The sequence below is a fragment of the Temnothorax americanus genome, unplaced genomic scaffold (assembly GCF_048541705.1).
Source record: "Temnothorax americanus isolate GAGA-0224 unplaced genomic scaffold, ASM4854170v1 Scaffold27, whole genome shotgun sequence".
Classification (NCBI taxonomy): Eukaryota; Metazoa; Arthropoda; class Insecta; order Hymenoptera; family Formicidae; genus Temnothorax; species Temnothorax americanus.
The window spans coordinates 1,376,611-1,401,137 of NW_027509411.1; the positions used below are offsets into that span (position 1 = coordinate 1,376,611).

Consider the following 24,527-nt stretch of genomic DNA (forward strand, 5'->3'; position numbering starts at 1 on the left):
TGAGTGAGTTTGGGGAGAGAGGAATAGATTTTCATATATATATATATATATATATATATATATATATAATAAAGGTAGGTGCTCAGGGGCACAACTAACCGCGTTTAACTCTCAAAACCCATCACTTTTTCTTGTTACTCGTTCATTTAAGTATCGAGATTTTCCACCAATCTGCATTTAAAAAATCCTGTCTAATGTTTATATACGATTACATATAGAATAAAAAACAGTGCAAGTTATTTTGCTAATTATTTTTTAATTATTTTTTAATTATTTTTTTTTATATGCGAACAGAGATTATACAAAAGAAAGAAAACTTATGGACATATTTATATATATATTCTAATTATTATATGAAACATTTTTTTCCAAGTTTACACATGCATTTTAAATTTTATCAACATTTTATTATAGCAATAGCATTATTATTATTATTATACAAAAAAATTACCAAAAAATTAATCGTGTGATATCGAAGATATAATTTTCTTCGTTTTACCTTGCAATTGCAGTTCTTTCCCGTTACCATCAGTGCCCGTTTTCTGGCTTGCAGTTCCTCATATGCGTAATGCAATATCCACCGAGAGGGCGTTACCGCACGGACGATGCCTCTTCGAACTTCGAACCTTCGGAGTATCGGAGTCGCACACGCACACTGCCGCGCGCGCCGCCGCGCCGTGGCCCCCGAGACACCTAGCTCGTCGCCCTCGTCGGTGATATCGGCGACCGGCGACCGAAGCGCCGAATGTCTCGTGCTGTCGCGCGTATGTATGTATGTACACCGGAGCTCCGCGAGCTGAGGAAGTCGTTTAAAACCGTTCATGATTTGACACAGCAGGATCGTGGGGTCCGAAGGTGCAGCCTCGATTAAATCTGTTTCGCGCTCAGACATTGCTGACCTGGGAATATCATATTGCAAGGTACGGACCGCCGCGCGGTGCCGCCCCCGTGTAGTACCTCCGTAGACGACGTTCTCGGCTCGCTCTTTCGGTGGCCACATAACCCCTCTCGATTCCCTGGCCAGTAAACGTAAACTTTTGGTTGGGCCAGAAACAACGAATTCTCCTGCCGTCCCGCGTCGTTCTCCCACGGTGCATCCGCTCGCGCGTCCAACCGCGTCCCCGCGTCGGGCCCGCGTTTCACCCTCCACGCGACGTCCACTGTGATGAACTGTTGTTGTTTACCCGCGATCCATAACCTGCCTCTGCCTGCAACTGAGTGACTGAGGGGGGGTCCAGTGCCTAGCTGTGCCTCTCTGTGAAACGTAGCCCCTCGTACGATGCAGACGACGCTCGAGGTTTCTCTTGGTCACTAACGTTTGCAGGCCGTACGCGTATAAGCGCTTGGTTCTCACCGATCATTCCCAAATTTTCCAGTGATATGAAGAAGGACAGGCCGTGACGGAAGGGAATTCGAAGACAAGAGTAGCCCCGGTGAATGCAGGAACATGCCTTCAGCTACCGGTATGTAAGACATACGTAAGGGTATACACATTTCACTTCTATTTGCAATGTAAAGAAATGTAACAATAATTCTACGTATAAGTGATACATTTGTGATGGCGCAACATATATAGATTAAGAGTTGTGTATACTGACGCTGGATCAGAAGCATTGAAAGTGAAATCTACATATATGTATCCAGGTGATAGATAAAGGACATACACACGCATTACAGGAATATGGGAGCAAAGTAAATAAAGGGCAAGTTCCAAGTGGACAAAAGTATAGGTGCGATAAAGGAGATAGAAGTCACTGCGATAAATGTGTTAATACACATGAAACTATTGAGAGACATGCATTCGTATTCAGTCAGTTGCCAGAGAAGATGTGCCTTTTAGCAAAATTTGTGAAGAATGCATATATCTTGAAAGCTGCGCTTCAAAAGATCAATTTAGCGTTTTAACAATTGATGGTTATATAATTGATTAAAAATCATGTAACTATGTGTTACGAATAAAGATGTCGTTTTTTGGAGATATGCATTTATAATTCTCTGCATAGATTGTACGAATATTTAATTCTTTATATAAACTTTTAAAGAGACCTGTTTAAAAAAGTATCTCACTTTCATGTTCCTGGTATTCAAATTGTGATAACAATCTGTAAAACTAAATGTATACAGTCTATATACTTTGGCTACGGTCAACGTGACGCTACAAATGATTTGGAGCGTTTTTCTCTTTCTTTCTTCGTTGAAAGAAAAGAGAAGAGGAATGCTTCGAACCATTTGTAGCGTCACGTTGACCATAGCCTTTGTCGAATATTAAGCTGATATCTTATAAGCTAATCAAGAAATTATAGAAAAGCGCTGCATATCTTTATATTTGTCATGCATAATTTATGCTATACATATCTACTTGTTTAATGATATTACATGATTGTGCGATTAATTTTTTAGGCGGGACCAACCAAATAGGGCAGCAGAAGGGAGGGGGGACTATGCCCAGTAATGAAGAATGTGGAATCAGAGATGTATGGGGACACAATCTAGAAGAGGAGTTTCGTACAATTCGTCAAGTCGTGCAACAATATCAGTACATTGCGATGGATACAGAATTTCCGGGTGTTGTAGCTAGGCCTATTGGTAAGAATGCATATTTTTGTAGAAATTTTATAAGATTTTTGCACAATATGTCGTTTCCGGCAACACATACGAATTGCAAATTTTTTATTTGAAACAGGAGAATTCAGAACTAATGCCGACTATCAATACCAGCTCTTACGTTGCAATGTAGATCTTCTGCGAATAATTCAACTTGGTCTCACATTCCTTGACGAGTCGGGGAATACGCCAGGCGGTAGCTATACAACATGGCAATTTAATTTTAAATTCAACTTACAGTAAGTTTGTGTTTTACTAACATTGGCAGTTAATCTAATCCTTAGTTTTTAAGATAATTACATTAATATTTTTTTATCTTTTTTTAATAACTCAGGTAATAAGATATGTACATTTTGTTGTTGCTAGTGAAGACATGTATGCACAGGATAGTATAGATATGCTACAAAATAGTGGTATACAGTTCAAGAAACATGAAGAGGAGGGCATCGATCCTTTAGAGTTTGCCGAGCTGTTAATGACATCGGGAATTGTTCTTGTTGATGACATAAAATGGCTGTCTTTTCATTCTGGCTACGATTTTGGTTACTTATTGAAACTCCTGACGGATCAAAAGTTACCACAGGAGGAAAGTGAATTTTTCGAGCTTCTTAGGATATACTTTCCGACGATATATGATGTAAAAGTGAGTTTTTTTTTTCAAGCAAAACTAATTAAAAATATAAAGACATAAAATACGTCTCATTTTTACACAGTACTTAATGAAATCGTGCAAGAATCTGAAAGGTGGTTTACAAGAGGTGGCAGAACAGCTGGAAATTCAGAGAGTAGGTCCTCAGCATCAAGCCGGCTCCGATTCCCTTCTTACTGGGATGGTTTTTTTTAAGATGCGAGAAGTAAGTAATTTAATTTAACAAGTAATTAATTATGAAAATATTGATATGTATTACATTTGTATGCAGAATTCTCTAATTTGCTTTCATTATTCCAGATGTTTTTTGAAGATAATATTGATGATGCAAAGTACTGTGGACACCTATATGGTTTGGGAACGTCATTTGTCATGAATGGATCTGGCGGATATATGGACAGTAATGGAGATAATGCCTCGACGTCGTAATATTAAAGAAAGAATCAACCGTAACAGAGAGATTATTTCATTACAAATAAAATGTTATAAAAAAGTCTTTTCACTTAATGATGAAGTGTATGGTTCATATCCGCAATATTATATTGACATCATTGCTGTAGGTTTCCACACGAAAGGCAATTTAGACGTGTCTCTTTAAAAAAGATCTCTCTTCCTTACTTTTAATTTTTTTGAATTCTTTCTGTGACTTTTTGTAGGTTTCTTCTGTGATACGTACCATCAATCGAAAAGATTTACAACATTGAACACACATACAAAAGTGTAATATAATTTTTTTTGTAAACATTTGGACAATATTGATATAAGATACCGTCGCAGTACAAAAATTCCATAATTTCCCCTACTTTTAAGATCCTTGCAGTATACATATCTAACTACTCGAATGATGCATAAAGAAAACGAGAAAGTTGCTTAAAATACCCAAACCAAACCAATAATTTACAGCTAAATGTATCAATAATGTTTGGTACGTGTTTGACATTTACAAGAATATTTCACGATAAACGATTTTTTTTATTTATCACAAGTATGAAGCAGGTATATCTAATTATTGTATTATACGATTAATAATATAATGAAAAGATGTTTTCTCTCTCTCTCTCTCTCTCTTTTTTTCTCTCTCTCTCTCTCTCTCTCTCTTGAATATTATAAAAAAAATTCGTCCGTTGAATGTGAACTCGTCGAACATTATTGATGCACCCTGTACATGCCACACTATGCAGACGTATCTATTACTGTTGATATGTATATTTATTCTATGATGCATTTGTAGTGTGGTACATTTTAAATGAGAGGAATTCGTATATACATTTTAAAAGGCTGCAATGAAGGGAAGTAGACTGTTTTTTTTTTTAGGTTGTCCGCGTTTTTAGATTAATAAACCATATAAAATGTCGATATAAGAGCATCATACATTTTTATTATACATATAACTGATACCGCAAATGATGCGTTCTTGTAAAGAAAAAAGTATTAGTAATACGACTTTAAAGATGAAGTAGCCTTCATATATAATATTTGCTATATATACTACACGTGTTTTATTGTAAAACCTGTCGTCCGCAAGAATGCAAAAAAAGAAATGAAATAAGATTTTGGTACATTTTCGAACTAATCGTACTAAAAAATAATGACTGCTTTGTAAATATGACAGTTGCAAAGGTCAAATAAATAATTTGCCTCTAAAACGACGAATTTTAATGTATTTGCGACAGCGAGTCGTAAACAGCTCGATCGTGTTCAATCTATCGACGAAATACATTTTTTCATTAGCGGAAACGCCCTTCTACATAAGTAGAACGTATGAGTCCCTACTTTCCCGTTCGTTCTACGCACCCACCTGTAGTAAAGAGATAAATGTTATCGTACTAGAGCCGATGATATCAGTACAGTCGTTATCGCGACCTGTTACCTGGATTCGAGTTCAGTCTCGTCGTGCGTATTAAAGTAATTAGTTGGTGTATCACTGTTTCACGAAAATGCGATCTCGAGCGTCGTGGAAGAAGCTCGATTGCATTTTCGCATTACCGAAATGGATCCTCCTTCTCGCCTGTCTCATTGCATTAACACCACGTGGCATTAACGCGCAAAATAAAAACGAGACGTTCGAAAGTGCATTCGGATTGAATTTACCCGAATCGATCGAGAACGAAAGTACGGAGGAGAACTCCAGTTTGCCGCCGCAAACGAAGGAGGCTCCTCTCGAGCTCGAAGATCTCGCCGTGGAGGAGAAAGATTTAACTTCCGTTGAGAAGAAAGACGACGTGGAAAGTCCGGTGCAAGTTTTGCCGGAGGTTGAAAATGCTTTCGCAGCGAAAGGCGAGACCGGGGCGGATTCGTTCTCCGTTCAAAAAGCTTCCGGTAGAACGGGGCAAGAAAAGTCTGGAAAATATGTAAGATACGGTAAGTAATCTGTTATCAGTGGGCGTGACCGCTATTTCACAACGAGCAGTATTGAGCAACGAAGTAGTTACGGAATCTATTTTCCATCAATTTTCCTTCTGAAACGACTGCATTTTCTCTGAAATACCCTTTTCTCCAAAACGGTATTCCTAAACGACAATTTAAGATAATTCGATCCGACGTGAGTCGTATTCTCGCGTATTTTTTTTACCTTACGATAGAAGACAAATCCCTATCGCTGCTTATCACACGGTGTGTTTATCAGTTACTCACTTTAACATGAATCGGGGATGATTCATTGGATGAGACGAGCCATTTTGATACATCGTCAACTCATATGGAATTAATAATGATTGACTTTAATCGAACGAATCGATTACCTAACGGTTTTGCATTTATTCTTAACATTGCAATTATAAGGAATTTTTATTTGTTGCATATACATACGATTAAAAATATGTTCTTATTTAAATAGAAATATGGAACATTTAATTGTGCAATAAAAATTATTCAATGTTATGTAATAAGTTTATTTTAATCATTTTTTAATGGCATTTGATTTGATCGATTTTCTTTTTTGATACATATACTTACAGATTCGAATTTACCCGACGCCTACAGGTTCGCACCTCGTCCGGATGACAATCAACCTTTTTATAAACTTGATGATAACAGGTTGCAAGCGATTCGATCGGAGTTTATGTATTGGTACTTCGATAAGGGTGGCAACGATGAAAAGGGCGATTACCAATCGGCTCTGCAGGCGACAAATCTGCAGATCCATAAAAATCTAAATTTTCAATTGCCCTTCTTCGGCTTTAGATTCAACTACACAAGAGTACGATCGCTTTTATAATTATCAGTATGACTTTTGATATAAGTATATAAGTACTTGTTTTATAGATGACAGTATAAATAGTTAATATCTGCATATGTTAATTTTAAAATTTTAATTTATTAATCAAATTTTGCGAACGCGCGCGTGGGTATCCGTATGTTTTATTATTTGGAAGAGTCTTACGATAAATAAAGATTTGTTCGCTGCCGAATATAGCTAAATGAGATGTTGCGTAACGTTTCAGTTAACGGTTAATGGGTACTTGGAGTTTAGCGATCCGCCGGAGCATCTTACGTACCCTCTTGTCTTTCCCATTAAAGACTGGCCTAAAAGGAATGATCCTAGCTTCATCGGCATTTTCTTCAGTAAATGTCGCATAGGATTGATAAGAGAAAATGATATCGATCGCAGGAAACCGGGGGTGTACTTTAGGTATACGGATATATAATTAAGAAATTAGCACTTCGTTCCGGACCGTTTTGTCCAATCTTGTACGTGGATTTCTGAAGGTCGAAGAGATTTACGAAAAATAACTATGCTCTTCAGGCTCGAGAGGGATTTGCAAGGGAGAACCGATCAGTTCGGCGTGGAGATGCGAGAGCGTGTCATGTGGGACATCCGCGAGGGTGTTGTCGGCGCCGATTCGTTCATCCCCAAACACGCTCTTATTGCAACCTGGAAGAATATGTCTTTCACAGGTGGTATCGACCAGTCTCTTCACAGAACCAACACGTTCCAGCTGGTCTTGGCCACCGACGAGGTCTTCACTTACGCTATTTTCAATTATCTCAATATTCAATGGACGAGTCATACCGAAGCGGGCGGTGATACGACACAAGGCGAGAATGGAGTCCCTGCATATGTAAGCAATCTCACGGAATAAGTTTCATATTACATTGAGTTATTTAGTTTAATTTTAAAAATTGCACCCTGGTAAAAAGTCCATCTGGTAAGACGTAAATTTACTCGCGAACTCATTCATCTTAGGTGGGATTTAACGCTGGAAACGGTACTCAGAGTTACGAGTATAAGCCTTATTCTCAAGCGACCACGATCCGCGACTTAACGAGTAGGGGATGGGCGAACGGTTTCCCGGGACGGCACATTTTCAGGATAGACGAGAAAATAATGCTGGGCACTTGCAATAAGGACATAGGTAAGAGATCGTCGTTTTTAACAATTATTGGCCAAAGAATGACGATTTTTACCGCGAGATATGATGCACAGCTGGAGCTCATCTGCCGCTGGTTTTCGCACCGGAGTCTGGGAACATGTTGGGTGGCACCGTTGTCAACATCACCGGGCCGTGTTTCAACGAGAGTCAGAAGATCAAGTGCCGATTTGAAAACGAGGTAGTGATGGGCACGGTGATAGACAGAAATCGCGCGATTTGCATACAGCCGTTTTTGAAGTACGAAGGCTACATACGGTTCTACGTCGCCATCGACAGTGGCACTTACGATTGGAAAGGAAAATATTTCGTCGGTAAGATCTCTCTTCGCGATCGCTTTTATTCAATATGGAACGTATTTCTTCGATTATATTAACAATTAATTATATACATATTATTATATATATTAACATTATATATTAATATGAGATAACAGAATCGAAATTTGTTTCTGTTATTCGCAATAAAATTGCATGACACTTCCGCTCTCGTAGAAACTCCCGCAACGGCGACAGAGAGGATTTTCTTCACCGATAAAGAGGCCGTTCACTTGAAGGACCCCGCGGAAATAAAAATCACATGGAACGCGTACAATTTAACTACCAATTTGGGAGCGGGGATACACATATCGTTATGGGGATACAGGGAGACCAAGACAAGACCCGAGTTTGAACACATAACAGTTTTGGATGTTCGTACGAGACAATCCGAAATGGTAAAAAGATGGAATAGCGGTCAATTAATTTATTATATACATTTCAGAGCTCGCATACCAATGTTGGTAATTACGTCATCAAACCAGCCAAATACCGAGACGCGTATAATCCGTATCACTTGGACATGGTGTTTGGTTTTATTCAGATCAACTTGACCGAACCGCACTTGTATTCCGGACTGTCAATAACGCCGTAGGTTCCGCGCAGGATAAAATAATTTTAATTTACGATAATTCGTTTGAGATTCAACGATTTTAATCTTTTGCAGGAGTCTGTGGAGCAGGCCGATTCCACTGGGTTGGTACTTTGGCCCTCAATGGGAACGGCAATACGGGTCGAAATGGCCTCAGAAAGTCTGCGACAAATGGATTATGCATGATCGGTATCTCAAAAACTTTGCGGCTGAAGTAGCGCTTTGTCCTTGCATCCTGGATCACGCTTTGTACGACAAAGGTCGCTTCCTTCCGGATCACAATTGTGACAAAGATTCGAATATCGACTGTTATTATAATCAGTATGCGTCTCACTGCGTGAGGACAGGTGCGCCCAAGTAAGTAATCTTCCGCTTTGGAAGGACAGTTTATCTGTTTCTAACACACTTATGTGATAACTGATAAAGTTATTAATTTCTCGGACGGGCCATTTACTTGTAATTTATTGTAGAATATGGATCGTTGCCTTAATGCCTAACGGCAGCTTAATGGCTAAAGTAAAGTAATCCTTTAACATTGTACGCTATTTCAGCATGGACGGTTCGGAGCAACAATGTTGTTACGATAAAAACGGTTATCTGATGCTGACTTACGACCAGCAATGGGGATCGCGACCGCACCGATCTCACAATTTGGGCTTCTTCCCGTGGAATGAGGCTAACAAAGTCCCGACTCTCTCGCATTGGTGGCACGACGTGGTGCCTATGTATGCATGTTGTCTCTGGCAGGAAGAACAGGCTGTCGGTTGCGAGACGTTCCGATTCGAAAGAAGACCATCACAGGATTGCATAGCCTATCAATCGCCGGGGGTGGCGACAGTATTCGGCGATCCTCACTTTGTGACGTTTGACGGTGTGGAGTACACCTTCAACGGCAAAGGCGAATTCGTTCTATTACGAGTAAATGATATCAGAGATAAACTCGATATACAAGGTAGATTCGAGCAATTGCCGAACAACATTTATGGTCAAGTGATGGCGACGCATCTCACCTCGGTAGCAGGTGAGCTTCTATTGTTCTGTTATATGAATATTTTCTAACGGAACAACTTAACTAATTTCGCTCTTTATTTGCGCTCTTAAGGTTTTCATTTAATATCAATATTGTATATTTACAATTATTATTTTACAGTGAGAGGTAATAATTCGGCTACCATCGAGGTTCGTTTGAGACCTAAAGACGCACAATGGCGATATCGACTCGATGTCTTCGCGGATGGTCAAAGAGTATACTTTGATAGGCAATCCTTAAAATTTCAACATTTCGCCGGGGTCGTCGTTTACACTCCTACATATATTTTGAATCAGAGCGAGGTCATTATTATGCTCGACACTGGTGCTGGAGTAGAAGTCGTAGAGAACGAGGGGTTCCTATCCGCTCGAACGTATCTACCATGGTCATATGTGGTAAGAAAAGAATGTTTCTTTTTATTACTACAAGGAAACCAATATACGAATACGCAAAATTTAAATAAAATATAGAAATACAGTAAATATTCTCTAAATTTATATTTATTAAATGCGAGAAATGTTAGAAGATATTACTTTTTTATTCTAGAATAAAACTAGAGGATTGTTTGGCATTTGGAATTTTGACCGCATAGATGATCTGACAAATCCACAGGGATATCAAGTCCCAATTACTAGCGTGAATCATTCAGAGACCATTCACAGAGATTTCGCGATACATTGGATGTTGGAAGACAAGGAGACCCAACTGTTAGGAGCGGGTTTATTCCACAGGGAGTTCGGTAGAACGGCGAGTTATTATGCTAATCGCACGTTCGATCCAGAATTTCGAAAATATCCGATGGAGATACTCCCAGTGAATAGGACGCATGACATAAACCGCGCGATTGATCTGTGCGGCGAATCGTATCAGTGTCAGTATGATTACGCTATGACGTTGAATCGAGATTTAGCGCACTTTACCCGAAATTATTACGATACCTACACGCAAATCCGAGCGTTGAATAGTAAAGAAAGTAAGTCTGACAATTATTATAATTTACAAACTTAATAATCTAAAAATCTAAACTCATTGAAAAACTTAGTTTTCTAGCCGTATGTTAATGTATATATATATGTATATGTATTATATATATATATATATATACCTATATATGTTCACAATATATGCGTGTGTGTGTGTGTGTAATTTAATTTTCAAGTTGTATCCTGCGGTATACTGGAAACACCACGGTTCGGTCGCAAAAGCAATTTTCTATTTATCCCGGGCACAAAAGTCAGCTTCGAATGCAATCAGGATTTCATATTGATCGGCGATCAACGTCGAGTATGCACGCCAGAGGGACAATGGAACACCCCGGAATACGGATACACGGAATGTCTTCGTAAGTACGCCATTATTTATCAGTTTCTCATTGCAATCTCACTGTATCCACTTAACGAACTTAAACGAGGTAGGAGAATAAGGAATGCAATAAGGTATAATGCGTAGAGAGATAATTTAACGGTTGCGCATTTGCCAGATCAATTAACTCGAGGCGAGACTCAAATTCCGAGAATCAATTTGTTTTAAAAGTTAAATCGAGTCTGATTTTATACAGTCGAGTAATTAATCAACAAGAATACATTTTCGTCAAAGCGAGTTCATAGAACTGCTAACAAATTTAACGTATTAAATTTGACACGATTTTCGTATCTCGAATCTCATTTTCTCCCTTCATCTCTCTCTGATATTTCTCAATGCGATATCTTTTCCTCTTTCCTCCGGGATTTTCAAATCAATATGTTTCTCGTGCTACGATTGATACGTTTGTTATAATATAAATATAGGTCACATCGAGTACGTTCAGCGTACAGCGTGGACCGTAATGGGCATTATTTGCGCCGTGTTAATACCCGTGGTGGCCTGCATCGTCGGCGGCTTTATTTATGTAAGAAGGAACCACTCGCGGGAGAGTTCGATGAAATCTTGGCGTTATTCCGAGCGCGATTCTGGTATCGACAATGAATCCACGTTGAGGCAGAACGCGCCGTTAAAGTCGTATGACGATAGGGCCATTACTCCAATTAGCGACACTAGCACAATTGAAACTAATAGCGGCACTAGGAAACGCCGTAGTTATGACAAAGTGTACCGCACCCACGAACCCTTACCCAACAGACCGAATATTGATTTCGAGGATAAAGAATGGGATCTGAAGGATCCCATTTCGCCCGCGGGGTCGGACTCGGGCACGGATTCGATTAGAAAAACAGGCAGCCCTACGAAAGAGAGCGACGTTTAGATTATGATATTCATCTCTTAATATATAGTACATAACAGTTATAGTAGAAACAACATATTTTGATATATTCTGCTCAGATGAAACTGCTTTATTTGCACGCGTCATTTGAGTCAGTATGTATGTGTATATGTGACCATGACAATGTACCTTGATTCCAATTTCAAATAATATACATTTTACACACATATAAAATTTATCTGTCGCAATATATATATCTATATATCGAGCATAAAATTAATTTAACGCGCGATTAATTGATCAAAATCAAGTTTGGTCAAAGTTTAGCATAAAAACAGCTGCTGCTGATCATTTCTTTTTATAGAAGATTTAGATGATATTCCAAACATAACTCCATTATCATTTCCGTAGTTGCGGTCCACTTGACGCTACAAATGCTTTGCAGCGTTCTTCTTCTCCTTCTTTCTTCATTGAAAGAAAAGAGAAGAGGAATGCTTCGAAGCATTTGTAGCGTCAAGTGGACTGTAGCCCGTATCGTTCAGTGCCGTTTTGGTGTTTTGTAGATAATAATAGAGATATTATATATATATATGTACCTATATACACTGTTCTTGCTGTGGAATAGAAATAGTTACACTAGTTACAGTATTAATTATATTCAGAGTACACATATTATTTCACTTATATGTATGTACATAATGACAACCTCTCAATTAACATAATGAATCAAACATTATGTGGCTCTAAGCAACGGTTAAACGCAATAGCAACTCTATTTAACTGTATAATCGGTTTATATAATTGCAACGCTAGTGCTTAATCACATATACTTGTGTTCACGTATTGTAAGAGTCTTAATAAAATTTTATACATCATTAAACGAGATGACAGGAAATTTCTATTCCACATGCATGTACAGAATGTTTGAGATAACAAAATAGAACGATTGACATCATTACGATGTAGCATTAGAACAGCATTAGAATGGAATGGAAATTTCCACCAGAGTTGTAAATTTTTCCTATCATTATCTCCCTATCTCCTTCTCTCATTTAAATATTTTATTTATATATTATTATAAGAAATCCATTTCATAATAAAAAATAATGCTATTTATTATTAGCGGGATTAAAATTGGTTATAATTATAGAAAAAATTATGAGCTAGTTTGATGAGATAAATTTTGTGAGAGATTTCACGGTAAACACTGATTTGGATAATTTTAAATATACTATTTTTTGACAATAGAAAAGCCAGATTTTTTAAATTAGGCATACATGAGAAGAAAATGGTCGCATTGATTTAATTATTTTTGTGTCCCGCCGAAAAATAAAATCTCTCTTTATTATACTATCGGCTAATTATATCTACAGAAAATAATAAAAATTTATGCGGAATATCCTGTTTATCGACTATGTCAGAAAAACAATATGTTATTCTGAAGAGACCGCTTTATATGGGTCACTGTGAAATTCCGATTAGCGAATCCGTGCTCAATTGATGGCACGTGAATAGTTGTTTCCATTCGGATTCGATTTTCTGATTATTAGTCGATTACTTATTGTTTTTACGTTTTTGTAGTATATAATGTACGACGTATTTCGTTATGCACAACGCAGGTCAGCAGGAATATAGCTCCCGTCAAGCGGGAATTACCACCGGCATAGTGCTCGCTTGCCTGATCCCCATTCTGTTGATAGTCATTTGCGTCGGATATCGAGCCCTCAAGAGCCGCAAGGAACACCGGGAACACGAGGAGATCTTAGAGAGGTATATCGAACGCACTTCACCGCTAATTCCGAGGTGGTATCTCGCGCGCGATCGCGACTAAAACCGACTATACGATCGCTGTATTTCAGAACGCGGCAAGCGGATCTGCAACGATTGCGGAAAATCAACGAGGACGAGGAGTCCATTCCCTACAGTCCGAGCAAGGCCACGGAGATTAATTAGAGGAAATTTTATGCACCAAATTTCTTTTAGGAACGTAGAATTTTTGTACGCTATTCATGTATCATTTCGCATTATTTACTTGTAATCCACCAATTGCCCCCACCCACCGGGGACATTGTGTCATACCTAAATTTATTTAAGTACACTAGATTAGAAGGCGACGATGTAAGATTTCGTGGCTTTATTCTTTTTTTTCGTTTCTTTTTTTTAATAAATCTACTATAATGAGTCTGCGCGACGACGAGAGAAAAGACAACTCTCTTTTTTCTAAGTTAATCACATTTTTATGCGCTAATCAACCTTCAAAAATACGAAAATAAATTAGAATAAAATATATATGCTGTTTATGTATATGTAGCTGTTTTCACATGTATGTAGGCAAGATTTACAGATTTTATTCGTAAAGGAAAATAGAATCACAAGGTATAATAAAAACGTTGAGTAAAACTTTAGAAATGCACTTTTCATACTTAAATAAAATTTATTACATTAACACGAGTCCAAAAAAGCTTAGTTTCTGAGATAACAGAGTGTTTATTGTCAATTTATCGACAGTTGCCCATAACATTTGGTATTATTGATGATTTTTTATTAGGACCTTTTTCAGGCTCTCATCAGAGCAGGGCAGACATATATAGAACTTACTGAAAAATTTATTATTAATTGATTACTTGAATAACTACTAACAGTCCGGTTTGTGGCAGCTTATGAGATGATTTGCAACACATTAGGGATATTCATTGTGTTCGGGAAGGTCGACATTTATATTCAGAAAAGATATTTAATTTTTTAATCATATTTCCTCCTTCTATTTCGCGCAAATTTCTGATTTCGACACACTTTTTTGAAAAACATTTTCATTTTTATGAAATGTTAAATAATTATTATTCACCTAAACATTCTTCTTACAGAAATCAATGTCATTTGTGTTGCAATGCACAATTATTTTATATTTTTGATTGGCTGTATTAAAACAGTTTTATTCGACAGTCTTTCATACTTGGCGACTTTTTTTTTACCTTTTTCTTACAATTATTTTAAGATACCACGAATAGAACAGCGTAATCTGTACATTTCCTTTCTAAAAAAAGGCATGTTAAATCGATACTCGCATCTCTCGAAGTCTTCTCAAAAATCTCGAATTGCTTTGTTGGCTTTTTTCCGCGATGCTGATTGATTCTGTTGCTGCGCTAACTTCGTGAGCGGCTGTCATAGCATATTTTGATAGTTGTGTGTAATATTAAAGCTAAATAGCGCGCGCAAAGCGCGCGTCTGTGATGTCTAGTATACAAAAAAAATAACAAACGCTAATATCTCAGAAATTTTATAATCATGTTAACATAATGAATTTTCGTTTTTTTTGAGTATGAGGAACATATAATCTTAAAGTTTTCAACATATTTTTGTTACAGCTTGTTTAACTCATTTACACTTATTTATACGTGTACATATTTTATCTGGCACCATTTTCAACACTTTTTGAAAAACATCTTTAAAATTATGAAATGTTAAACAATATTATTCACCTAAACATTCTTCCTTCGGAAATAACGCGTTTTTAGGTACACGTTATTTATACGTATATACATATTTTACATAGAAATACATATAAATGTATAATACGTATAACAACAATATTAATACGATGCGCACAATACATGTATGTACGGCTGGTGCGGTGCTGCGGTTGGAACGGAGCCCCGCAGTACAGCAGAGTGAGCAGAGTTCTGCCGCACGTGACGGAGACGCGGCCGCCATCTTGCGACGACAACGGGTCGTTCCGCCGGGCACGTTCGTTGCCGACGGGCACGGGCGTTTTACGACAGCGCGAAAGCTTCGGTCGCGCGGCGGTAGTTGCGGCACGTCACTCCGTGGCGACGTTACGTCGTTCGGTTGACTTGATCGTGGAGGAGCGGCTCCTTCTGGGCGTTTTGCGACACTCGGCCGGTGGGAGTGCTATCGCGTTATCGTCGCGACGGGGCTAATTGCGGCAATTTGCGTCGTCGCCGGCGACAATAATAGCGGGACACGTCGCCTCTCTCGAGAGAGAGATAGGGAGAAAAAGAAAGAGAGAGAGAGAGCGTCGCGCGCCAACGTGTCTCTCGCTCCGCGGAGAAATCGCGACGGCACTTCCGCTTGTCCCGGGGACCGCACCGCCGGATGCACGGAACGGGAGAGACGACAGTCGAGCCGGCGCTGGGTACGTATACTGGTAATAACGTCATTATCGTCGGCGCATTGTTGCGGGAGCGACACAGCGACTCCGGCTCCGGCTCCGGAGCGGCTTAGCAGATTGCAACGGCGGGATTATTGTATGGAACTGGATGTTTATTTTATTTATCGAGATTTCTCGCCTCTGTCGTGTTCGAATTGAAGCTTTTTTTTGAAAATTAGATGAGCGCGTTATATATGTCGATGTATAACCGTGGGAAAAATTAAATGAGATTGTCACTTCTTTTTGTTTTATTTTAAATTTTTGAATAAATTGCCGGTATTCTCTGTCACTTCCTGCTCTGTACGGAGAAAATAAATTTAAAAAATAGAAAAAATATTAGACGCGCGAAAACGCGACGCACTGTCGACGTTTGTAAATAATCGATTCGTTCATTGAATTGTATAGAGCGTATTAGCTCATTAGCTGTACGTCATCGATAATGTAAATGTGAATGATACTCGAGGCTGTGGCATGCGTGAAATAAAAAATGAGCTGAAATTTGGGTCGTTTTTTTTTTTCGTCACCGAATGTGCGAGTATAAGTTACAAGCACGTCACTGTTCAAGAATGTAAATTGGGTCGCAACAGTCGCATGTGTGCGATCAGCAGCCGGAAGGTGGTTACAGGATGGTCCAAAAAGGGTTGGGCAAACGTCCTGTATTTACCTAGATTCGGCCTCGCTTTAATCCGGCACGAAATTAATTTTAAGCTTCTTCTCATTGATTTTTAATTGTATTCAATATAGCGTTATTACGTGGCATGTCCGTCTTATCGCAATTACATAAACGTTAATAAATTAATATTTTATCTTCCGTTACGCTTCTTTCTCAATGTGAATAGCGTGTTTTAGTCCTTTGTTGTCCAAATTATTTGTTGGACGCTCCATATATGATAAATGTGTGTTCAGTATCAAAAGATTTAAATTTAGTTAAACGTTAAAAGTTTATAATTTAAAGATTAAATATGAAAACATTAATTATACGTATTTACAAATTGAAATTTTAAAGCGGAAATTTAAAATTTATGAGTTAAACGAGAGAGGACATATGTAATTTGTAAATGATAAATTTATTTGTATTTATAATTTCCGCAAAGCGCGCGCGGAAATAGGTTTCCATATATTTTTAAAGTAGCACATCGGTTCACAGGAGAACAAATAGGCATTAAAAAAGGAAACGTTATTAAAACCGGCGACTCTCGAAAGTTTTTATATTCAAATAGAAAGTTAATATATCAGGCTCCGTTTATTTATCGGCGCGGCTTGATATATTAATGTCCACCCGTTAACGTGCGCCGAATGTTGATGCATGAATTCGCGGCATAATTATCCCGAATTTCTGCGCAAGGAATACAACATTTTCATTTATGGCGCTAATTTGCATGCATTATGATTGTGTCGCGCTCGCAGTTGTTATCTGCAATAACGTGATGAAATTGGATATATAACGCATTCATAAACCCGCATGTTAAACACGATCTATTGACTTTTATCACGCATCGGTAGGTATCGAGCGAGCCGAATGAACGAGGAAGAGAGAGAAGAGTAGAGTGTACGTCTATTAATAATGCCCCGCGCCCCACCGAGATATTATTAAGCGCTAATTAAATTTACCGTAATGACAGCGCGTGTTACTTTTGAAAATTTGGCTGCCTCGCTCCGAGCATGTTTGAAGTCTACAATAGATGAAACTGAAGACTCCCGAGCCTTTCTTATATCAAGGCATCAAAGATAATGTTTCTCGGTAAATTGCAAGGCATGCGGAGTTTGGCGCACCGAGAGTTTTCCCTTTTCACTTTTAAAGCATGAAAATGGCCCCGCACGTGTATATATAGTGTCTCGAATTAATTCCTCCTCTCTTCCATAGATTCCAACGTCCGTCTAGTCTAATTTCTTCGCGACATCATATCGCGAATTTGGAAACATGCGCGGCATATTACAATGGCTCGATCATGGCTAGGATGTCTGTTCGGCGTCTTAGTACCGTCCGTGGTCTTTTATTTGTACCTGCTGTTGAACGGTAATTGCAACATTCGTCATATGTGTGCGCTCGATTTTTCTTTAGTACTCAGAAAAGCATTCAGAGATCACATTGTTTCCAGTCCCCTCCGCGGAGATAGGCAAATCGAGCGTCGGAGGGAAGTGGCGATCGTTATCGATGGGGACGGAGAGGTCGGATTTGCGGGCGGAAGATCGGTCGCAGTTAAAAAACAATTTCGAGGTAAAAAGCGCTCGTAAACCTTATTCTTTCATCGGCGCCCGGCCACGTACAACAACGCGGCGAAATGACGTTCTACATTTTCAAGGTGAAATGCGACACGGTACACGTAGCCATGGTGTGCGCCGGATACAATTCAACCTTCGCCCTCGTAACCGTAGTGAAGTCCATTCTGTTTTATCGCGCGAATCCGTTGCATTTTCATTTGCTCGTCGACGGAATTGCAAGGAAAACCCTTTCGACCCTGTTCCGAACGTGGGATTTGCCACATGGTTTGTACGCTTTTACGATAGGGCACGCACTACCCCTTTGTGACGCACGCGGGAGCAGAAAAAAACCTAATTTTTATCCCACGTCTGTGTTAACGTTGAATACGATGTATAGAAAAAGCGAGAGAGAAAGAGAGAGAGAGAGAGAGAGAAAAAAAAATTACTTTTCTGACGTAAATATAACATGCATTTAATTGAATTTGTTAAATTTTCTAATATAAGTGCGCTTTCGCTAAGTTTGATTAAAATCGAGATTTTCAAAAAAAAAAAAAAGAGTAAAAATATTCCCTTTTTATATAATATATAAGTACAGACCGATAGCTTTTATATACCCCGGGTAATGCGTGTCACGAGCGAAATCGCGCGACAGATATTACCTCTTTTTCGCCTCTGATCGCTCCGAGGGATTATTTTTTAGTAAACGTAACGTTCTACGAGGCTGAGATATGGGTGCCGAGGGTCTCGTGGATACCGAACAAGCACTATTCGGGGGTGTACGGTCTCCTGAAGTTAATTCTGCCGGACGCGATGCGCGAGGATAAAGTGCTCGTGCTGGACACGGACGTGACCGTCCTGACCGATATGTACCCGTTGTGGCGGATGTTCGAGGGATTCTCGGCCTGGCAGACCCTGGGCCTGGTCGAGAACCAGAGCAACTGGTACGTGAAGGCGTTGTCGTACGGCCAGCGGCCGTGGCCGGCTCTGGGCCGCGGATTCAACACCGGCGTGATGCTGATGCACCTGCGACGTTTACGGGACGAAGGGTTCGCGAGGTCCTGGGAGAGCGTGACGAGACGGGTGTTGGGATACATACCGGAGACCAGCTTGGCCGATCAGGACGTGATAAACGCGGTGATCAACGAGCGGCCGAGTATCGTGTACAAGATAGAGTGTACCTGGAATATACAGCTGAGCGATCACACAATAAGTGACACGTGCTATCGCGACACGAATCGCATAAACGTACGTCCCATTGTAACTTCGATTGTACCGAGACTCGTTCTCGTCTCGCGAGGGCGCAAATGGGAATCGATCAACCGAGCGCGTTCGTTTCACTTTTTAGATTCTCCATTGGAATTCTCCGCGAAAGCAAGACGTTCACAATAAGCACGTTAACGAGTTTCGAAAACTGCACCGGGTCTTCCTCGAGATGGACGGCAATCTGTTGCGAAAGCGCTTATTCGGCTGCGACAAACACGACAGCGCGCTTCCAGTGAGTTAAAAGAGATTCTATAAAATCTCCTGGTATTTTTCGTTCAATGCAAACGACTCTCTCGTCACACGCGTATTTTTTTTCTTGTTTTTTTTTTTTTAGTACAACGAATCGAGCCCGTGTCGAGAATTCGAGAAAGGCGCTGCCATTTTGTACCGTACGCATCTTTTCCTTCTCGAGTACGAATACAACGTGTACTCGCCGACGGATGTTGCTTTAGTCACTCAATGCAGCGTCGAAAGGATACCGCTATTGGAAGCGCTATCGAAACACTGGCCGGGGACTATAAGCGTCGCGCTTTACTTAACCGATGCGGAGGTCCAGAATTTCCTGGATTTCGTACGAGGCTCCGCGGATTTGCGTACGAGAAGGAACATCGCTTATCACGTCGTGTACAAAGACGGGGTGCGTCTCTTTGTGTTTCTAAAAAGTAACAGTGAATTTGTAATTTGATGCGGAATAAAAGAAATAGAACGTAATTTCTAGATAAAAATTTTCAGAATTTGAAGAATTAAAGATATCACACTTCTTAAAGCTGTATTTTTTTTAATGACATGCCATTAAACTATACTATAAAACTAAAATTCATATTACATTGCATTGCACTATTTCTAAAAATTCGATAACTGACTTCTCTTTTTACCCGAATTGTTACTTTTTATTCAGGATCTTTACCCTATCAATTATTTAAGAAACACTGCGATATCATACGTACCAACTCCATTCGTCTTCCAACTTGACGTCGACTTTTTACCGCAATTTCGTCTGTATGAAAATATCATGAACTACATCAATCGATTAAATATCAACGAAAGGGACAAAGTAGCTCTGATCGTGCCAGCATTCGAAACCGAACGCTATAGGTAATTCTTCGCCGTCACAATATCGAAATAGATTGTTTTATCAAGAAAAAGTCGCCTCTTACAGGTTCACGTTCCCCGCCAACAAGGAGGAACTACTGAAGTTTCTTAAACGCGGTATTTTGTACACGTTTCGCTATCACGTTTGGACACAAGGACACGCTGCCACGAATTACAGCTTTTGGCGAAATAGCACGGAGCCTTACCAAGTGCGTGCGAGATCCGTAATTAAAAAAACTATCGGTGGTACCGGTTTGGGAACACTATATTAATACATTGTTAAAGATAAATAATTGATATACATATATGTAAGAAAAACAATAAATGCATAACGAATGGATCGTTGTAGGTTTCATGGGAGCCGGATTTCGAACCTTACATAGTAGTTTCGAAATCCGCTCCGCAATACGACACCAGATTTGTCGGATTTGGTTGGAATAAAGTTTCCTACGTGACCCATTTAACGGCACTAGATTATAAGTAAGTCGCAGTAATTTTATTCATTTGAATAATGAAATATCTATCTGACAATGAGTCTGATTAAGCGTAGCGCACGATTTAAATCGGAAACTAAAATTGTGTGCAGATACATCGTTTTACCGGATACCTTTATTATTCATCGACCTCATGCTCCTAGTTTAGACATCGGCAAGTTTAGAACAGATTCTGTTTACAGAAGGTAATATAGCGTATAAGAGTATAAGATGTCTTTTATTTTAAAAATTTGTCAGGAGTCACAACGAAGCAGCTAGACGTCTGTCATACAAAATACAATCGCATCTTGTATGGATTTCTATTCTAATTATTTTTACAGATGTCTTAAAAAATTGAAGGATGTATTTGTCGAAGAGCTGGTGGCGAAATACGGTGAGACTGCACTGTCGAAACTAAAGAAAGAGACCAAAGAAGAGAAAACTTAAGAAATTATCTAATTTTAACATTTTAAGATAAGAACTCATTATATATTTGTACTGAATACCTGTGTATTTATGAGAATAATTATGAAAAATCTGTATTGCAGCTATTTTCTTAACAAAAATATATACATCCTTTTAAATAAAACGTGCGTTATTTATTTATCAATTCCAAATAACAACGATAAAGATATCTGAAAAACAGGTGGTAAAAATGGATCAGATTTGGGGTCGGGAAATATTTATTAAAATTTAACCCATATATTTTTTTAGTGGAGTGTACAGAGTGGTGCTTTCAGTACATTATTGTAATATTACACAATCACACTAAATATTTCATTTATAAAATATGTATAATATTTACAGCGCCAGTATGTTAATACATTGTACATATGAATCATAATCGCGGCCGAAAATTTATATTTAAACCACTGAAAATTGAGACATTCATTACAAGGCAAGGTATCTTTTTCATAAATAATTAGAGTAATGACGACAATAATGGCGGTATTAGTAACTGTATATAGCGTAAATATAATCATCATATAGCAATACCTTAAAAAAAATAAAATAATATTAATAAGATAAAAATAAAATAATATTAAAAGTAGTAATGGAAACCAATAGTAAAATCAATAGTAAAAATAATAGTACAAATAGGTAAGAATACATTAGTAGGAATAAGAATAACGGTAAAAATATTCCGTTAACAATGATGAATTTTTTCCCTCGATCGTCGATACTTCTAACGCATAATGGAATCTGGCAGAAAACGCGGATATTACATTTCGGATTAAGATTATTATCTACAACATACGACACGCAGATATAAATCATTTACATTCACATTATCATTCCGACTTACATATCTGGATAAAAACATTTTTCGATCCTCTTACTTCTTAACTCCCACAATCTCGCAAGTGCTCTCGTCCGGGATACGAAATTGCGTCAATAAAATATTATTTCCCCTTTTGATTCGCGATTCATGATGATGCAGTAGAGAAATGCTCGTTGCGCACGAGTTAGCCAGATGCGGTCTTTAGGCGACATTATAGAGCTCAACAGAATTATTATCCATATAAGCAACGTATTCGCATTTTCGTGCAACAGCTTTGTATGCTCTTATTTTACTTGTACACGTCACATTCTTTCTTCATCGAGATTTAGCGCCATTCGACACGGCAATTAGGCAGTTTTAACAGTTATTTATGCGCTAGGCGAAGAACTTATCAACTAAACAACGATCGTTCTGTAACAAGTAATAATGGGAGCAAACGAATCTAATTCAATTGGCTTCAATCAATGTCAATGATAATTATTCACGTTCACACGTAAGTTTTACTATACAAATATATATGGATCAACGAATTATTTCTTAGAAAAGGAACAGTTTTCCACACATAGCGTATTTTGTATCAAAGTTAACTTAGACAAAATTCACGATGGCGTTGCGCGTCATTTCGCATAACAAATGCAATTTCTCTTCTATCGAGCAGCAACGAGAAGACTGCGTCCATAAAGTACGTAAAATCAGAAGACGTTACCCTTAATTCTATAAGGTTGTCAGTCTTGAGAGAGACGAATAATTAAGGTGGTCCTTTCGCGGACCCAGCTAGTCAAGTAACAGTCCGTCATGAGGTAATTGAAAACAAACATATTGACAAACATTACACAACATCCCAATAATTATAATAATATAACATGATTTTACACGCACGATTTTATCGTATTTAATTATTTACTAATTAAAAAAATATCAAAATAGTATAGTGCGGTTGGACTCGATTTAGGTTAGGTCAGGCATGACAGTACGAGTAAAGCAATATGCGATTGGATCCATACTATAATACTTATTTAACCTCATATATCAGAGCAAAACATTCGGTAAGCCCTTATTTTCAAGGTATGTACGAAATCCGGAAACTTCAGGGAATATTTTAAGACATGAATAATGTATTCGTCTGATCGCTAAGTACATGTATTATTCGTTGAAAACCTCGGACGTGGCGATTTGCATCGTTCTATCTTTCTCGTTCATTATATGTAAACAAGGATAGAATGACAATGGCACGCCCCGCGAACGCACATTTAGAATGACTTACTTCTTGTAAAGTGTCGGTAACCTCACTTGATTTTTCGTACACATGCCCCTTATTACTGTATATTTAACATATATCAAATTTAGGTACCTATTATCTAATACTTGTTCTCACGAAAGGACCACCTTAAGTCATTTACCGAATATTTTTGCACACTATAAAAAAAAAAAAATATAAATTTGTGTATGTGTGCGTGTTATAAAAATCCAATATATAGAAAGAATTCGCAAGCGGAAAGTCTGCTCAGAATATTTCTACGTACTTGTGTCAGGAATGCATATAATCTAAAGAATTCATGTCTTTTCTATAAATGTCTTCTTTAAACCTTACTTGAGATTTGAGGAAACAGAACTGTGCACAGCTTGCTGGAATATGTGTAAACATCTCATATGTCGCGATTGTAGAGTACAAAATTATCCCCCACGGAATGTTGCAATAAATGCAAAATGCTAAGTATCTGATACGCATTAGGTCTGTATGAACGCTTTCACCGAACTATACTCTACAAAACGCACGCATCGTATAAAAAGTGTTCTAATTAGATCCACAAATAATTGCTCGGAATATTGTAAGTTTGACTGATCTATTGGACGGTACCTTCGATTGACCGCTCATTGGCAGAGAATGAAGCGTCATATATCGTTTTAATGTGTTCACGTTTATCGTTTCGTGTACAAGTAAACGTTTGTACGTATAAAGAAATCGAAGGGAAAAAAACTGTTATTGATTTTAAAATTATGTTTAAAATATTGTGTTCAAAATTTTATCAATCAACAGTTTCATTAAAATCATAACAGCTAATCTGAATTGCACATCTGATTAAAAACATTTAATAATTTTAGTGACCAATGGTATTAAAATTATATAAACGATGTTAATGAAATGCGCGAGATATGCGAATATATTAAAATTACTGAAATGACGCCACCACTATTAATTTCGACAAAAATTTTGACCGAGTCAAGCTCTGTGTGTGGCGCGTACAAATGGGACCCGGTCTAAATGAGCTTGCTTGTGCCAGTCG

At 38.4% G+C, this 24,527-nt stretch overlaps 3 protein-coding genes across 7 annotated transcripts; all 3 read left to right on the top strand.

The window, feature by feature from the left end:
- The first annotated feature begins 703 nt into the window (after positions 1–703).
- Pop2 (CCR4-NOT transcription complex subunit Pop2) lies at positions 704–3,760 on the top strand. 4 transcript variants are annotated; one of them, XM_077409852.1, is made up of 8 exons: positions 704–920; positions 1,377–1,463; positions 1,645–1,730; positions 2,401–2,586; positions 2,684–2,843; positions 2,971–3,247; positions 3,318–3,458; positions 3,554–3,760. In XM_077409852.1, exons 4-8 carry the CDS (start codon positions 2,442–2,444, stop codon positions 3,680–3,682), a joined length of 852 nt encoding a protein of 283 aa, XP_077265978.1. In that variant the 5' UTR covers positions 704–920; positions 1,377–1,463; positions 1,645–1,730; positions 2,401–2,441; the 3' UTR covers positions 3,683–3,760. The 4 variants fall into 4 exon arrangements, with proteins under 4 accessions (XP_077265978.1, XP_077265975.1, XP_077265974.1 ...); XM_077409849.1 differs by lacking the exon at positions 1,645–1,730 and adding an exon at positions 1,051–1,297 and having other exon boundaries at positions 706–920; XM_077409848.1 differs by lacking the exon at positions 1,645–1,730 and having other exon boundaries at positions 706–920.
- A 173-nt stretch (positions 3,761–3,933) lies between these two features.
- On the top strand, positions 3,934–13,876 carry Mesh (sushi domain containing 2 mesh). 2 transcript variants are annotated; one of them, XM_077409844.1, is made up of 15 exons: positions 3,934–5,614; positions 6,211–6,452; positions 6,697–6,884; positions 6,999–7,314; positions 7,440–7,608; positions 7,680–7,937; positions 8,118–8,314; positions 8,386–8,531; positions 8,608–8,889; positions 9,084–9,553; positions 9,683–9,957; positions 10,109–10,535; positions 10,722–10,904; positions 13,382–13,532; positions 13,622–13,876. In XM_077409844.1, exons 1-15 carry the CDS (start codon positions 5,191–5,193, stop codon positions 13,713–13,715), a joined length of 3,822 nt encoding a protein of 1,273 aa, XP_077265970.1. In that variant the 5' UTR covers positions 3,934–5,190; the 3' UTR covers positions 13,716–13,876. The 2 variants fall into 2 exon arrangements, with proteins under 2 accessions (XP_077265970.1, XP_077265969.1); XM_077409843.1 differs by lacking the exons at positions 13,382–13,532; positions 13,622–13,876 and adding an exon at positions 11,350–12,642.
- A 1,594-nt stretch (positions 13,877–15,470) lies between these two features.
- LOC143899511 (xylosyl- and glucuronyltransferase LARGE2s) lies at positions 15,471–21,541 on the top strand. Its single transcript, XM_077409847.1, has 12 exons — positions 15,471–15,915; positions 17,795–17,947; positions 18,030–18,148; positions 18,234–18,417; positions 18,833–19,377; positions 19,478–19,627; positions 19,730–20,032; positions 20,294–20,490; positions 20,555–20,696; positions 20,837–20,967; positions 21,074–21,166; positions 21,302–21,541. Exons 2-12 carry the CDS (start codon positions 17,869–17,871, stop codon positions 21,405–21,407), a joined length of 2,049 nt encoding a protein of 682 aa, XP_077265973.1. The 5' UTR covers positions 15,471–15,915; positions 17,795–17,868; the 3' UTR covers positions 21,408–21,541.
- Positions 21,542–24,527: the final 2,986 nt, after the last annotated feature.